Here is a 15,911-nt window from a genome sequence, read left to right as displayed (position 1 = left end):
TTAACTTCGGATTTTCTATGAAACTTGAAGCTAGTGAGCTCCCAAAAGGCCTTGTGCTAGGTAATGATGAGAATATACATATAAGGCTTACAGGATCCACTCCCTTGGATGATGTGGGGTATTACAACACCCCAAAGTCTAGAATTTTCCAAATCATGGTTAAATGACTATTTTGCCTTTACTTTTGTTCACTTCTATTTTATTCATTATAATTTCGTTTGACGAACGGTTTTCGCCTGCACACTCATAGAATTGAATTCTATCAAATTATGCTAAGAAATACGACAAGATATATGAGAATAAAATACGTCCTCGTATATCTACGTTATACCACTAGGGCCTTTTTTTCTTTTCCCACGTACCGATAAAATCTACGATGTAAATTATAATAATTTCTAGAAATAAAACTTTAAAATTCCCAATTCTATTTTCATAACCATAAATTGATTTATTTTCGATTTTCTCCACATATTCATAATTATATTATCTAATTCATATCTTTAAAATTTTCAGGGTATTACATTATCCTTCTTTCTACCCTTAGTTTGTGAGATAATTGGGTCCAACAGTACTAGTTGTGACATCCCACATCGCCCAGGGGAGTGATCCTTAAATGTATATTCTCATCCCTACCTAGCACGAGGCCTTTTGGGAGCTCACTGGCTTCGAGTTCCGTAGGAACTCCGAAGTTAAGCGAGAAGGGGGCTAGAGCACTCCCAGGATGGGTGATCCATCGGGAAGTTCTCGTGTGAGTTCCCAGAAACAAAACCGTGAGGGCGTGGTCGGGGCCCAAAGCGGACAATATCGTGCTACGGTGATGGAGCGGGCCCGGGAAGTGGTCTGCCCCGGGCCGGGATGTGACACTAGTAGTATGGTACAGAAGGATCAATATTAGTACATGTGTCACATTTTGTTGAAGAACCAATGGCTGCATCTTGACAAGAATATTCCGACGGATTTTTGGATAGTTTCTAGCCCCTCTTCCATTGAGTAAAAAAAACATCCTACATACAGAGTTTTCAAGTCGAAAACCATGTGACAGATTAAATGATAGTCATTTTAATGTTTCTTTGAAAAAAAACGTATTCGTCCATTATCTTTACTACAATTGAATATCTTAATGGTTTTAGACTTGTCTAATTTTTTGAAAAGATGATCTATGAATGATACATAGACAATTCAAATAAGGTATCGATATATGTATATATGTATGTATGTGTGTGTGTACACACACACACATATACATATACACGGATCTTAACGAAAAGGCACAATACACACACACACACACACACACAGCCTTAACGAAAAGGCACAAAATAATGGGACTACTTATGGGGCTTGTTCTACATTGTTTTGTAACTGTCCACACGATCTATGTTGTTCCATTTATAGATTTTCCTAATTGAACAATGAGCTCACACAGAGTCTTTTTAGCTAGGGGTGAGTTCAAAAAATTGAATACCGAAAAAAAACCGAGACCGAACACCGAACTGAAACCGAAAAACCAAAAATTGAAAATAAAACCAAACTGAAAAAGGAAAAACCAAATCGAACTGAACTTTATTGGTGTGGTTTCGATTTTGGAGGTTTGGAAACCGAACCAAACCGAACTGAATCCCTTTACTTAATGAATGTATGCCCATAATGTTTTTTTTGTGAAACTTTGTTGCCAAGTTTGAAACAAAGCCTCGGGCGTTTTGAAGGAGCATACTTGGTTCAACTAGGGAGGATATTTCATTGGTTATAGAGGAAAGTTATATAAGGCTTTGGAACTTGGAAGAGCTTCTCTGTGTGTTTGTTTTTGAAAGGGATATGGTTATCATTTTTCTTTGCAATTGAGGTTGTTAATATAATAAAATTGGTTTATATGATCTTTATATGTAGAACTACCTTCCCACTTTCCCACTTTCCCCATTTTCTTATTATTAATCTACCAATACAAGCCTCTTTTCTAAATTCTATATTAAAAAAAAAAAAAATCAAGTTTTATAAATAAAAAAAAAAAAATTGAAACCAAAACTGAAAAACCAGACCAAAAAAATCGAAAGAAAATCGAACCGAACATAAGTTTTGGTTCGACTTCGATTTTGGCAAAACCGAACCACAATTAGATGTCTCAATCATTTACGAATTGGCTAACAATTTTAAATGATTAATGGACTAAAACGTGAAAAATAGACAATTTGGTTATTATATAGGGGTGTAATATCCACAAACCTCTTTTTACTTCTCACACATCTTTCTAATTTTCAATCATCAAATCAGATGAATTGAAAAAGATAAAAAAATTTACAAAGGGCACGTGAGAAGTACAAAAAAGTACGTGCATAGCACACCCCATTATATATTATGTATTTTTTTTACTTCCTTGCCTTCGTCTCGTGACTTCTGTCTGCTCATCAACTTTCACCCCTTTCCCCTTCTTCATTCCTTAAACTGGACTAATCCATCATTATCTACCCCAACCAAATGTAGCGCACATTGTGATCGCAGTAAACCAAGAATACAAAACTTACCATAAAATAAGAGCTTCCTTGTCCCATTTTTTGAGCTCTTTGGACTTGCAAAAATTAGACGACTTATCTAAATAGCTAAAGCAAGGGAAACAAACCAAGCCCAAGACAGAAGCGATCCTCGGAGGCGGTAGGCTCTATTACTATTGACGGCATTACTGCAGTAATCCACAATTCGTTGTAACATCACGCCTCGAGCATCTCACTTCCGTTACTTTCTTAAAAGTGAACTTCGTTTAATCCTCTGAACTTTGTAATGGATGATACTTTTTATACTACAAACTAAACAAATTTTATGACGTGCAGTATGATACTAAATATCAAACTGCCTCAAGTTCTGGCTAGCCTTACACCCCAAATAAGCAGACACCGGAGGAGTGCTGTACGGTCTACAAAATACAAATGATCCAGTCGGGAGAAAAGAAAAGCTTCATCTCAAGATGCTTCCTGATATGCTGGTTATAAGACTTTCCGACTTTGCACCAAATCACACCTTTTTGATAATCTGAACAACATCTTCGTCTTCAAGCAGATGTTCCTGTTGTGTCAATGCAGCAAATTTGCATCTTATTTAACAGTCAACGTCCATTAATAGAAATAAATCAAGTAGTCGCAAGTCGAAGAGATGACCATGGTGTTGCATATATTTAATATTTTAACTAACCAACCTTGCCAACTCTTTGGGGCTTGTGCTTCGCGCTTGACCCCCAAACAAGAGCACTGCAAAATAGAAACCAAAGTTAACTGTAAATGAAACAATGAGCCATATAAAAGTGTCTGCGGAACGTCTCAAGTATAGCAACCAGATTTAAATGGGAATAAACAAATGCCAGATTTTGAACCACTAAAGAAAGGAAAGAAACAGATTCTGAACTGCTATATATTTGAAGATGGATGAAAAATACTTCAATGTCCAAAAAGTAACATACCGCCACCAAATTAAAACTACAATGCAAACATAAAATCTGTGTCCACCTTAAAGCGTTAACTTCGCATGGAAGTTGACACAAGCACCTTTTTCCTTTCCCAAGAAGCTGGTGTTATCATTTTCAAATCCGAAAAAGATGGAAGAGTCTTTTAATGTCTAGAAGTAACATACCATTTAGTTGAAACTTCCAAAGAACATGGAAGCCTATATTTACTTAAAGCTCTAATTTTGCACAGCTGTTGACACAAGTGCCTAAAGAACCCTTCTCCGTTTTCAGAGTGCTTGATATCATTTTAAAAAACAATAAAACATTAAATGGTTCAAAATTAAGAAAATTTAAGAGAGGTACTTACTACTTAAATTGTTTAATAAAATCTTTATGAATCCGTTCGCAGAAATCCTCAACAGTCCTTGTCTTAGATGATAGGATCACAGGGTCTTCATAGTCTGGATTCATCCCTTTAGGTTTTGTATATATGCGAGTTAAATTAAGATACTCCCATATTTTCTCCAGCAAACCATCAAGGTTCCACTCCAGGTGAGCACTGCAGATCAGTCATGGAAAATTGCACAAGTTAACAAAACTACTAAACAATAATTTCTGAAATTATATGCCAGCCAAACTATACCAGAAAATGAAGAAAAGTTAAAAAGAAACAGAAGCATTAATATAATAACAAATCTTTCCAAGGAAAAACAAATCTAAACAATGATTCATGGGCGCTACACAATCCAACTCCAACTGGATCAATGACTAGAAGCTGTGCACTATTATTGAAATTTATTCATTTTGCCATGCTTCGTGTAACTGCAAACTGTTTTAACACCGAGTCTGGTGTTTAATTAAGCATTATTCAGAATTACAATGTTTTTCATGTGCTTCAATTCCAATGTTTTATATATGCTTCAATTACAATGTTTTCCATAGAAACTCCTGATAACTGATGCATTGTAGAGCAGTCAAACATTGAAAGTGTCCTCTGCAAGCAATGTTTCGACACTAGGCCTATTCCTCTAACAGGCTTTAATATTTTTTACTGATGCATTGTAGAGTTCTCAAACATCGAAAATGTCCTCTGCCAGTAATGTTTCAAAATTACATTAGGCCTACTCCCCTAACAGGCTTTAATATTTTGAATTAGAGTTTCCAACGTATTATGTCTCAACAATAAACTGAAGTTCAAATTCTCTAAAGAGAGGTAGATGGATCATCAAAAAATTTCAAATAACCAAGATTTTGCTACAATAATCCAGTATGAAACCATAAACTATGGTATTAAATAAAAGATTACCTGACAGGACAGTAGTGAGGAAGTTTATCCAAAATCTCAAGCTCTTCAAGTGTAATCTGATCAATCTTGTTCACAACATAGATGCAAGGCATATATATCCTACTGCCTTCAATAACATCAATGAGATCATCGGCAGTTGCATCAAACCTAAGAGTGATATCAGCATTGTGAATTCTGTATTCACTGCATATTGCCTTCACAGTTTCAAGATCCAGATGTGTGTTTGTAACCGTTGAAGTGAAATTGATACCACCTTTATCTTTCTTCCGGAATGTAAGGTTAGGTGGTTCCTTGTTTAACCTGCTCACAAGAAGCATTTAGCTAATTATAAGTATAAACTATCTAGGAAGAGAATGTACGAGCAAAGAGGCTAGACAATGTGAGAAAGATTACATGCACATACATCTAGATATACTCATATACACATAAAAAAAAATATTGTAAGCATTACCTGTGTACATAAGTGGACACTTGAATAAACTGTCACCAGCATGTAACTTATAGGTTTTGTCAACTAACTCACTAGGCATGGTGTTTGCAGCAAAACAATCCATATTTGATAAAAGGAAGGATTAATAGCCTCTGACGTTTACTAAAGGGGAAAAAAGCTTTGAAGAAGCATTATGAAAAAGGTTTCAAATCCAGACAAGCCTTTACCAGCTAATTCAACAACGCATAATCCACAGAAATGTAGATCCCAGGAATATTTCAATCAAATTTTTATTTTTATATTAAAAAAATGTTGAATCAGTATCACGTGAAGGCTTGCAAAAAGAGTTTATATGATGTTATCAAAACGTAGAGCAAAGGTACAACCAAATTTTGAAAATCCAGCAGATTCAAATTATGTAAATGAAAAGGAGAACTTCTGAAAGTTATGCATACTGACCAATGCATAAATGACCTTAAGATCTGCTAAACTGAAGTAACTAAATAACAAAGCTATAGCGATCAGAAACAAAGCTATAGCTGACCTTATGCCAAATCCCTCGAGCTCTTTTTCAATTAGACGCTTGTGAGTTATTGGCTTTATTGCATCAAGAACAATTAAAATGCAATTGCATGTCCTAGCAGTGCTGATAACCTGGATGCCATGAAAGTTCAACAAGTGAATCTAAAAGCATATAACGAACACCCATGCACAGAGAAAAAGGGGAAGAAGAACAACTCATTTTCTGTATTCCAACAATCTCTGACATATCTCAAGCCTTCATTAGTGCGACATATCAAACAAATTATAACAACATTAATCACAGCCAAAATGAAAATATACCTCAAGCATGTTTCACTACTAGAAAAAGTTCATAACATATAAGGAAAGTCCTTTTGCAAAAGTATGTTAGTCCAGATCCTTATAAACTACCCAAGATCATTTTTATGCAAACCTATCTTTCTGGAAGCCATTCCATACACTTGCATGATCAAAAACCATCAGAACACTTGTAAATCCATGCAAGGGTGCAATATTAGTCATCTAATTATTCGAAAGTTGTTTGGTCTATCTAACAACATAATGTATAAATTTCTTGCAAGGAAAACTGAGCTTCTTAGGGCAAGCGTCTATATTCATAGAAAACACCCTTGTTCAGGTCTTGTCCAGCGGCCTTGTAAATTATAGCCTACTTTGCATGGACATGGACAGGTTATTGAAGCATATATACAAACTGTATGGTTTGGCTAGAAAAAAGAAGACAATTATATGAGAGGCTTCTGACTGAAAAAAAATTGTACTGATGTAAAATGAATATAATCCTTGCTCGAAAAAAGGACAGACAGAAGAGAAAGAAAACAGCAAGTTCAAACCAAAAAAAATAAAATAAGGGCCTGTTTGGTGACACACTTTTATTCTTTTTCTAATTTGTTTAATGGAAAAGTGACAGGGAAGAGGGGAGAAGGAGAGAAGAGGAGGAAGATGTGAAAGAAGTGAGGAAGGACGAAGGAAATACACAGGATGATGTTAAAGATAACGACTGAAGTTATAAAAGGTTTAAATGAGTTTCGGTTATCAAAAAGACAAAGGAGAAATGTTATTATACGGGTTCTATGATTTAACATCGGAATGCAGACATCAAAAACAAAAAAGAGTATAAGAAATAAGTGCACTTAAATAAATCAGCATGTTACGGTAGCACAATGAGAAATAAATATCACATTTTACCTGTCTTCCTCTACCCTTTCCATCCTTAGCACCCTCAATAATTCCAGGGAGATCTAACAACTGCAAATTGAAGTGCGACAATTAAAAAATATTTATTGTAAGGGAGCAAATGGATCATAAATCTAGAACAGCTATTTTGGGTATATCAAAAACTTCTCTTTATTGGGAAAGAGCTTATAAAACACACACGCACAAACAAACAGACATACGTACAAGAATTCCAAATCTAAAAAAACGCAAAACTGTAACCACCAACTAAATTATAAAAATTCCAATTATATAAGCAAATGTAACAAATAAAGCAAAATGTTATAGTACCTGAATTTTCGCACCTCGATACACGATCACTCCTGGTATGCAAGTTAAAGTAGTGAATTCATAGGAAGCAACCTGTACACAAACACATTAGGTGGTCTTCAAAAAATATCAAGAATTTTCTTAGCAATGATAGCATATATCTTAGTAGGCAGCCTACATTTTATTGCATGGCTGCACAACGAAGGAAAGAATAACAATAATAACATTCAGGTTTCACATAGCAAGCAATAATTTAGGTCTTATCACACACATAGACATTAGAAGCATACAAGGGAATCTTGAAACCGCCAACCCCAAAGTTTTCATACAGAAGGTACAAATGGAATCAAATTTCGAAAGGATTTCAATACAATCCTCCATTCCCAAACAGTTCCCTGGAGTTTCAGTGCAATATAAAGCCTGGAAGACATCAGACCAAAGAGAATATCAGGAACCTGTAAATGGGTGGGGCCCTAATATTGTGGTTGAGGCTCCAGGTAGGATAAATTGTTTCTATCATTTCTGCATTAATATTAGGTTCTAGGAGGATTGATGATCCAAAAGTAACCAATTCATATAACTTCTACGCCATAATGGATTCAGGACTCTAAACTCTAAACACTGCCAATTTGTTTGTCGATCTCTGTTGAATCCTTTTCCAACCAGTAAGAACTTTCTTTTCCAGAGAAGTTTAAATAATCTGGAGGCATGGGAGCTGTCTCTCCATTCTCTTTGTTTGAAAATAGCTCCTTTCAACCAAATAAAGGTACACAAAATCAGTGAACAAGGAGGTCCACTGATAAAAAAGTACAACTGATTACAAGGAAAAAAAAAAACAACTAGAAGGAAAGAAGAATGTAAGATGTCTGACTTCTGATGTAACTGAAGACCACGGGGATGACAAAAACCTCACCCTCTCCCACGATGTTCTAGCTCTAGATTGGATTATAGCTCATGACACAGTCAATACTTGTGACATAGTCCAGAGGAGGCCCTATGTTTGCTTATCTTCCTTTTGACTTTATTTACAAGAATGAGGTTGCACTTGTTGACCACCTATTTTTTCATTGTTATACCACTTTAAAGCTTCAACAGAAATTGATTGTGTAACAGATGATTTCTATACTCTGCATTTCCACGCTTGTTGAGAAGCACTATGCTTTTGGAGAAGTGGAGAGAAAAATTCTTGGAGTTGTGGGCTGGCTACTTTTTGGGCAGTGTGAATGGAATGAAACTTGACTTTCAAAAAATCTAGGGAGGAGGAAGGTTATGGGGTAGGGTAGTGTGTTACTTTTTGGCATCTTTGTGTCTTCAGTTTCCTCTGAATTTTGGGATGTCATTTTTCCTTATCCATGTATACTCTAAGGCAGCTAAATATACACATTTACATATTAAAAACAAACTATAGGGTCACTTTTATATACAAAAGTTAAGATGAAGGTCAGCAAAGCAGAACGTTCCCACTGGACATAAATCATATATCTCATTCCACTATATAATCTCAGATCATCCTGTTCTAACAACATCAATCAGAGTAGAGCAAATTGTATGGTCCATGAGCCAAGTTGTCGAATAAATAGATCAAAGGCTGAAAGAGGGCTTATCACTATGTTCAATTAGTTTTAGTGCAGACCTGAATTCCCCATTAAGTTAATCCATCTAAGAGAAGAAAATTCAGCTAATATTTTAAAAATAGCATCACTTAAAATAAACTTTTACACTTTTAATGACGAATTTCCACAGTATATAAGATCTCTATACAGACAGAAACCGGTTCTAAATAATCTCTGGGAGACCAGGCAATGAGTCCCAGTAGACTGCACAGATTGTTAGAAGATCAAATTTGGCATAATATTGGAGACCCACATTTAAACATAATAAGTGATCTCAATCAAAATCTACATGCTTTCATGCCTAACATAATGAATCTCTGGAAAATAATTTTGTCTCTCTTCAAATAAAAAATTTATTTGCCTCGCATAGATCATGTGTAAAATGAGATAAATGGAGAGTTCTCTACCTCTGAAAAGGTCCCAGTTAATTTATTCAGCAGTGTAGATTTCCCAACTGAAGGGAAACCCACCAAACCAACTCTTGCATCTCCGCTTTTAGTGACATCAAAACCTTCACCAGCACCACCACCGCCTTTTGACGGAGGCTCAAGTAGATCTCTCCTTAGCTTTGCAAGTTTAGCCTAGCAAAAATTGATAGATCACTATTGTCAAAAAATTTGACCATGCACGGCAAAATATAGACGAACATTATGATGAAAAATAATATAACTCACCTTCAGCAAACCCAAGTGATGGGCAGTAGCTTTGTTCTTTTGAGTCCTAGCCATCTGCAATTAATAAGTAAAGAAATATTAAAATTCTAGTTACTACTCAAAGAATCTGACATATCCAGATTCCAGAAACACCACCTCCAAAACAATAAACGCATTTCAACGGAAAATTGAAACTACAAGAAATCAAATTTACCAAAATCTGGACCTATAACTATTCCAAAACTAAACTTTACATGTTAATCAATAATCATACAGGTCTACAAAAACAAGATAATAAATTAAATTTTCAAATTACGTTTTCCTTGATTGGAGAGAGTTGAGTTGGTAATGCTATAATAAAATTTTTACTTGACAAATTTTTGTTTCCTCTTCTAATTTACATTTTATTCAACTTTTTTGTTAATTACTCGAAACCGAATAAAAGGAACTGCAAAAGAAAAAAATACATTGAAACCCTAAGCATCTAACAAGTGATAAGGCTATACATAAAGTATTCAATCTTCCCTAAATTAATGTAGGGTTTGTCGTTGGCAGAGAAAGTAGAAGAGAGGGTATTGGGGTTGCAGGCAAAAGTACCTCATCTTCGATATCCTTGATTTTCTGCATCAGAGTCGCCATTGTTGAAGCACGCTAGCTCCGAAACAGAGGAAAGGTTTAGTTGGCCTGTAATGGATTCTGCTCAAATGCTACTCCGCGAGAGAGAGAGAGAGAGAGAGAGAGAGAGAGAGAGAGGGAGAGGGAGCAGAAGGTACCAGAAGTAAATAGGGTTAGGGCGCGTCCTAGTCGAACCCGTTTATGAATAATTTGTGGAGTTCCCCATTTTACCCTCCAACTAGCCTTTCGCGCGGTCCACAAGAGAAATTACAAATCATGTGTGTGTCCATATACGCGACTTCCAAATTTTTGAGACAAAATTTCATGCATATGCTTGTGGATTAGGAACTTCCAAATTTCAAGGAATTAGATATGTTGCGATCATAAAAAACTAAATATAAGAGATTAGAAAATGCAACACATAAGCGTGGTTATTCTTAAGGATGATTTTTTTTATCAAATTGGATAGGAGGTTTCTAATGCCAATCCTAAAAAATCGGAATCAAACTTTAGTACCAATGTTAGAATATTCAGCTTTTTTGAAATCAGTATTATCTTGAAGTTTCATAACATAATTCAGATTTCCTACATTTTGCAAGATCTTAGAAATTTTCAAATTATTATGTATTTACATTCAGTTTTTTTTTTTTAAATAAAAATAAAATATTGTTTTGTATTTGTGTATACTTCTAATTAATCTATAAAGAAGACTATGTTTGCATGCAATTACAAGTGTGTATGACATATAATCATATCAAACAAGATAAAATATGGATGGTTAGAGTTGATACAAAACTTGGCAACTTTCTGTCTCCCTAAGGATGGTGGCAGTCATTTATTTCTGCTTTTCTTCCTTACCTTCTGCTACTAGTTTCCCCTACTATCATTTCCCACCAGTGTATTCTGTCCACCCCACAAGTCGTTGGCCTTGCTCACCAATGTCCTCAGAACCATTCCTATCTTTTTTCTAATCCATGCTACCCTTCCATCTTCAAGGCCCTTCTCCATCCTTCTTAATCTTTTATGATTTGGCTCCATCCTTCATCAATATTATACCAACTTTGATTTGCAATCACTTTAAACCACAATCTGTTGCGGTACATCAAGAAAGTGTGTAAAGTTTCAGAGTTTCACACCGGCTCGAGTGCTCGCACCACCTCCTTCTCTTGGTCTGCTTTCGTTGGTAGTGTCGCAAATGGGTTTCCCACTAGCTTCTTTGATTTTTTCTACTTGGTGGCTGCAATCGGAGAAGGTTTCTTTGATGAATGATGGAGTCTTTATTCCTTTCATCTCTAAGGCGTTGTTTAACCAGATTTATGGTGATCGATGAGGTCGATGGCTCGTGCTGATTGGAAGGTGATGCAGTGGAGGCTAGGGTTTTCTCTCTCTATTGGTTTGTTTCTATTTGTGAGCCCAATCTTTTGGTTAGGCTTTTGGTGTTTTGTTTTGCAGGCCCATGTTTTCTTTGTATATTTGTTTGGGGCATCTGCTATGTAAATTTCATTTTGTTGGCAATGAAGCTTTGTCTTTGTACCAAAAAAAAAAAGTGATAATTTCACACACCCTTGTTATTTTTTGGCCATTGATCTTCTTCAATTCATTTTATGCGAGAGCCAAAAATTGAGAAGGATGTGTGAGAAGTCAAAATGGGTGTATGGATAACACTTCTCTAAAATGGATAATGCTAGGGAGACCAAATTTTTTAAACCAAATTTGCAAACCAAATGATGTGGTTGTTGATGATTGGATTATTAGTTAAGCGTTGATTAATGTACTCATTTCTTGTCATTTCATTTGCAAATTTGGTTTAAAATTTTGGTATTCATAGCATTACCACCACCCCGCCCCCCAACCCCCCCCCCCCCCCCCCCAAAAAAAATGTATAATTATACTCTTCATTGTTAATATATCTAGGGGTGGTTTGGGTCGAGATCCCGAACTGAAACTCAACCCGAATCCCAAAATCAAACCAAACACTGATTCTCGAATTTTAGGATGCCTGAATTTTTTTGTGATTTCGGGTCAATTCGTGATTAGGCCTTGATAATGTTGGGCTTTTTAAACTCTTTTGGATTTTTTAACTTTTTAAACTATTAGCCCACTTGTTTCATTAATTGGATAGCCCAGTCCACAATATAAATAATAAGCTCAAGTTCATACCAAAATTGTACAAAACCAATTGCATAGCCCGCCTGTTTCTAATTTCATATCAAAGTTCACAATCTCATAAGTTCATACAAAGCAAAATGTTAAGCTTAAGTTCATGGGACCAAAGTTCACAATCGTCTACCAAACTACTTAATTAAAAGTGCATGCAACCAAAATGAAATAAGTTAAGTTTTACAAACCAAACTTCCAAATAAATTTAGATTACGTTACAAACCAAAAGCAAAACATGAATTCATACGATTGGCGTTGTTGAACTTGAGGTAGTGGAGGAGGTGGCATTTCACTTTTTGTTAATTCTCCTCACCTCCCAAATTAAGCAACCCTAAAACAAATTAAACGATAAATCACAATCTATTTAGAAAGTGAATGTATAAATAATGAATACTAAGAAAATAAAAACATGAAATCAAATACTTCACTTACTCTTCTCTAAGTCTTCAAGTTCCTTGTAGAATATGAGTTCATTGATTGTAAGCTCCTTGTAGGACATTTCATTCCCCTTAGCCAATCACTAGTACACACTAAAACCTCAATCATTCTAGGTGTTAAGGAGCTTTGAAAGGATCTATAACTCTCCAACCAAGAATAAAGGCATTCTCACTAGCAACGGTGTTACTAGGAAGAGCAAAAACAGTCTTAGCAATCTTACTAAGAGTTGGATATGTTTCACAATTGTCTTTCCACCAATCCAAAATATTGAAACCCTCATATTTTAGGTTTTGATGTGGATCACTAAAGTACATATCCACTTTATTGGATATCTCATTTTGTTCGGACGCCACTCTTTTTTGTTGGATCTTCTTTTGCATCGTTCTAGCAACATCATCATCTTGCACCCTCAAAGAAGGGGTGTGATATCTACACACCCCATTTTATTTCTCACACACCTTTCTAATTTTTGGCCGTTTGATCGGATGAATTAAAGAAGATCAACGGACAAAAATTAACAAGAGGTGTGTGAGAAGTAATTTGGGGTGTGTAGACAATACACACCCCTCAAAGAATCATCTACTACAACAACACTTGGTCTTTGGTACATGTAATACTACTACTAGAAACTTCTCCTTCCTTATGCACCTTTTACAAATTGGTCAAGTTCTTTTTAATACTTGCCTTCACTTCAAAAGATTGTCTCACATGAATAGCTAGAGTTCCTCTAGGCTTGCCTCTAACATTTCAAATTTGTACTTCAGGTCGAGTGCTTAGGTTAAGGTTAACCTTTTCGATGTCACCCAATTTTTGTCAAATTTAAGTTTCATGGAAGTAGCTACACTTTGCAAAGTGGCATTACATAAATTACAATTTTTTTCTTCTATCTCCACTTAGAATGCAATCATCATCAGAGTATTAAGTTTGATGTTGGAGTTAGGGTTGTACTAAGTGTCAGTGTGGCATCATAGATTTTTTTAAGAAAGTTAGCAAAACTCAATGCCTTCTCCCAATCTTTCACCATCGGAGGACCCACCCTCTTCACCTTGGTTGTGACCCCATTAAGTTCTTTAAGGACATCCTCATGAAAGTAACAGATAAAAGTGTTGCACTCATCGGCCATCCTTGAGAACACTTGCTTAAATTTGAAAGTACTATTAAGCATTTCATAGGTGGCATTCCATCTTTGACAACATCAAAAGGGATGTTCGACATCTTATCAAATCTCATCAAGATGCATTACTCCTCAAAAGTTTCCAACCTTGCGGGGGGATGAGTATATAAACTTGACACAATTTCGTATCCCTTCAATCTCATGACTAAGTTCCGTTATTCCATCTTTAATTAGAGAATTTTGCAAGAGGATTCAACTTAGGTTTTTGGAGAAAATAAGGTGGTACTTATAGGGGTGTGGCCGACCCTTTTAGGAGAATGGGGATCGGCCACATTTGGTGTTTTTTTGGTGTTAATTACAATCAATTAGCTAATTAATAAATTAATTGAGTGATAAATCAATTAATTAGCTAATTAATATAATTTGGAAGAAATAATTTGGGAGTTACCGTGTGAGGAAGATTTGATGAGGATAGATGAAATAAGTTTTGAATAAATACCTATTTTGATCACTTTTGACCTTGATTGAGCCATGATTGTCTGCTGCTTACGCGTAGAAGCTTCGGTGTGCCTCGAGGGTAATTTTGTCTTTTTCATCCTAGAATCCAAATGTCGCCTCCGTATTTTTCTCGACTATTTTTGGCTCCATATTGTTGGCACTAACATTGTCAACAGTAATGCTAAATACCTTGTCTATGCATTAATCATTCAAGCATATCTTTAGACACCTCCCACATCACCTCTGTGAGATGTAATTTGGACAAAGTTTAGGATCCTTTTATGCAACATGCAATTATGTCCAAAAAATGGGCCGTTACCACCATGTAATTAATATTTTGGATTGAGATCCAAGTATCGGTAGTGATACTCATCCTTAAACCATAAACCACACTTTTAATTTTTCCATTCTCTGTAAAAAAAACAAGTCCAAAACCATCGTCCCCACCTTGTGCGTAGGAAGTTTGTACTTTGGATTCAAGTCATAGATCCAATCTCTAAAGTCCTCTTGATCAACCACCCTAAAAGACATCTCCGCCTTTATAATCCACTTCACACATTTCATATCAAGTTTTTCTTATTGAAAGTGTGAGCGACAACTGGACCTCCATCCCTCTTGTGACAACATTTGTTATTTTGAATACGGACATTCGAAGAGATTAGAAGCAGGGGCATTTCCTTAAATGATTAAGAATACATTTCGTCTCATGTGTTGGAGGACTTCGACGACACTTGCAATTTGCAATGATTGCATTCCGTTATTGCCCTTGTAACCCCAAATTCATCGATCACATTTACCTTAGTGATCATTCCATGCTGGACTTAGCCCTTTACTCCAATTACTTCTTTTTTTCCGTTGACCCACCCTACTTGCTAACGTGGCCACCGAAGGCATCTGCTGCATCTCCATTTCTTCACTTTCCTCATCTTCTTCTTCCTCTAATTCTTCTAATCCTATATCATCATCCACATCCGAATCATCGTCATAATAATCTTCATAATAATCACTTCGAATATATTATGGTTTTCGTTTTACTCGTCATAATAATCACTTCGAATATATTATGGTTTTCGTTTTACTCAAATCGAGATCTAGGTGTATTATATTGTAATTGGCTACTAGACCCGTTCATCTTGATAATGCACAATAATATATCACAACCTCATCATATATCACAATTTGAGCATATATATATATATATATTACATGCTAAGCATATATCATATATAATATGTTACATTATCAAAAAATTAAGCTGGAAATTTATTAACACCATTTGACAATCAAACTACCATCCTTAATGGGAGTAAGTGGTTATGTTGAGATGTGCATATATATTTTGGTCCTTGCTCAAGTAAAGATACGTTCCATTTTGAGAGATAAAATCTAGATCCATTACTAAAGGCGAACATAAGGTTTAAATTGAGTAAAAGATCAAAGTACAAGAAGCTTGTATTTGAGCAATGGCTTCTTCACGTAAAATCCTGAATTATCACAAGCACCATATCACCAAGCTTTTATGTATGAATGTATCCTAAACCTTTGTAGTATTAATCCAAGGTATTTGAAGTTTTATTCTAATCGGTACATTTGTAAACAAAACAAACAGAAAACTCATAAACTAATCTG

The 15,911-nt window shown here is 35.5% G+C and overlaps 1 protein-coding gene across 2 annotated transcripts; it reads right to left on the bottom strand.

Moving 5' to 3' along the window:
* Window positions 1-2,496: 2,496 nt before the first annotated feature.
* On the bottom strand, window positions 2,497-10,238 carry LOC137743590 (developmentally-regulated G protein 3). 2 transcript variants are annotated; one of them, XM_088686408.1, is made up of 11 exons: window positions 10,221-10,238; window positions 10,055-10,184; window positions 9,479-9,532; window positions 9,212-9,385; window positions 7,213-7,284; window positions 6,895-6,954; window positions 5,711-5,820; window positions 4,737-5,036; window positions 3,798-3,989; window positions 3,185-3,236; window positions 2,497-3,054 (listed from the first exon to the last, which is right to left on the bottom strand). In XM_088686408.1, the coding sequence occupies exons 2-11, from the start codon at window positions 10,094-10,096 to the stop codon at window positions 3,004-3,006; spliced, it is 1,107 nt and encodes a 368-aa protein (XP_088542534.1). In that variant the 5' UTR covers window positions 10,097-10,184; window positions 10,221-10,238; the 3' UTR covers window positions 2,497-3,003. The 2 variants fall into 2 exon arrangements, with proteins under 2 accessions (XP_088542534.1, XP_068339618.1); XM_068483517.2 differs by lacking the exon at window positions 10,221-10,238 and having other exon boundaries at window positions 10,055-10,214.
* Between the last annotated feature and the right edge of the window lie 5,673 nt (window positions 10,239-15,911).

This window comes from Pyrus communis, chromosome 15 (assembly GCF_041283825.1).
Source record: "Pyrus communis isolate YQ-2024b chromosome 15, ASM4128382v1, whole genome shotgun sequence".
Lineage (NCBI taxonomy): Eukaryota > Viridiplantae > Streptophyta > Magnoliopsida > Rosales > Rosaceae > Pyrus > Pyrus communis.
Note: the sequence above shows the minus strand (reverse complement) of the source record. Positions and strands in the feature narration are given on the sequence as shown.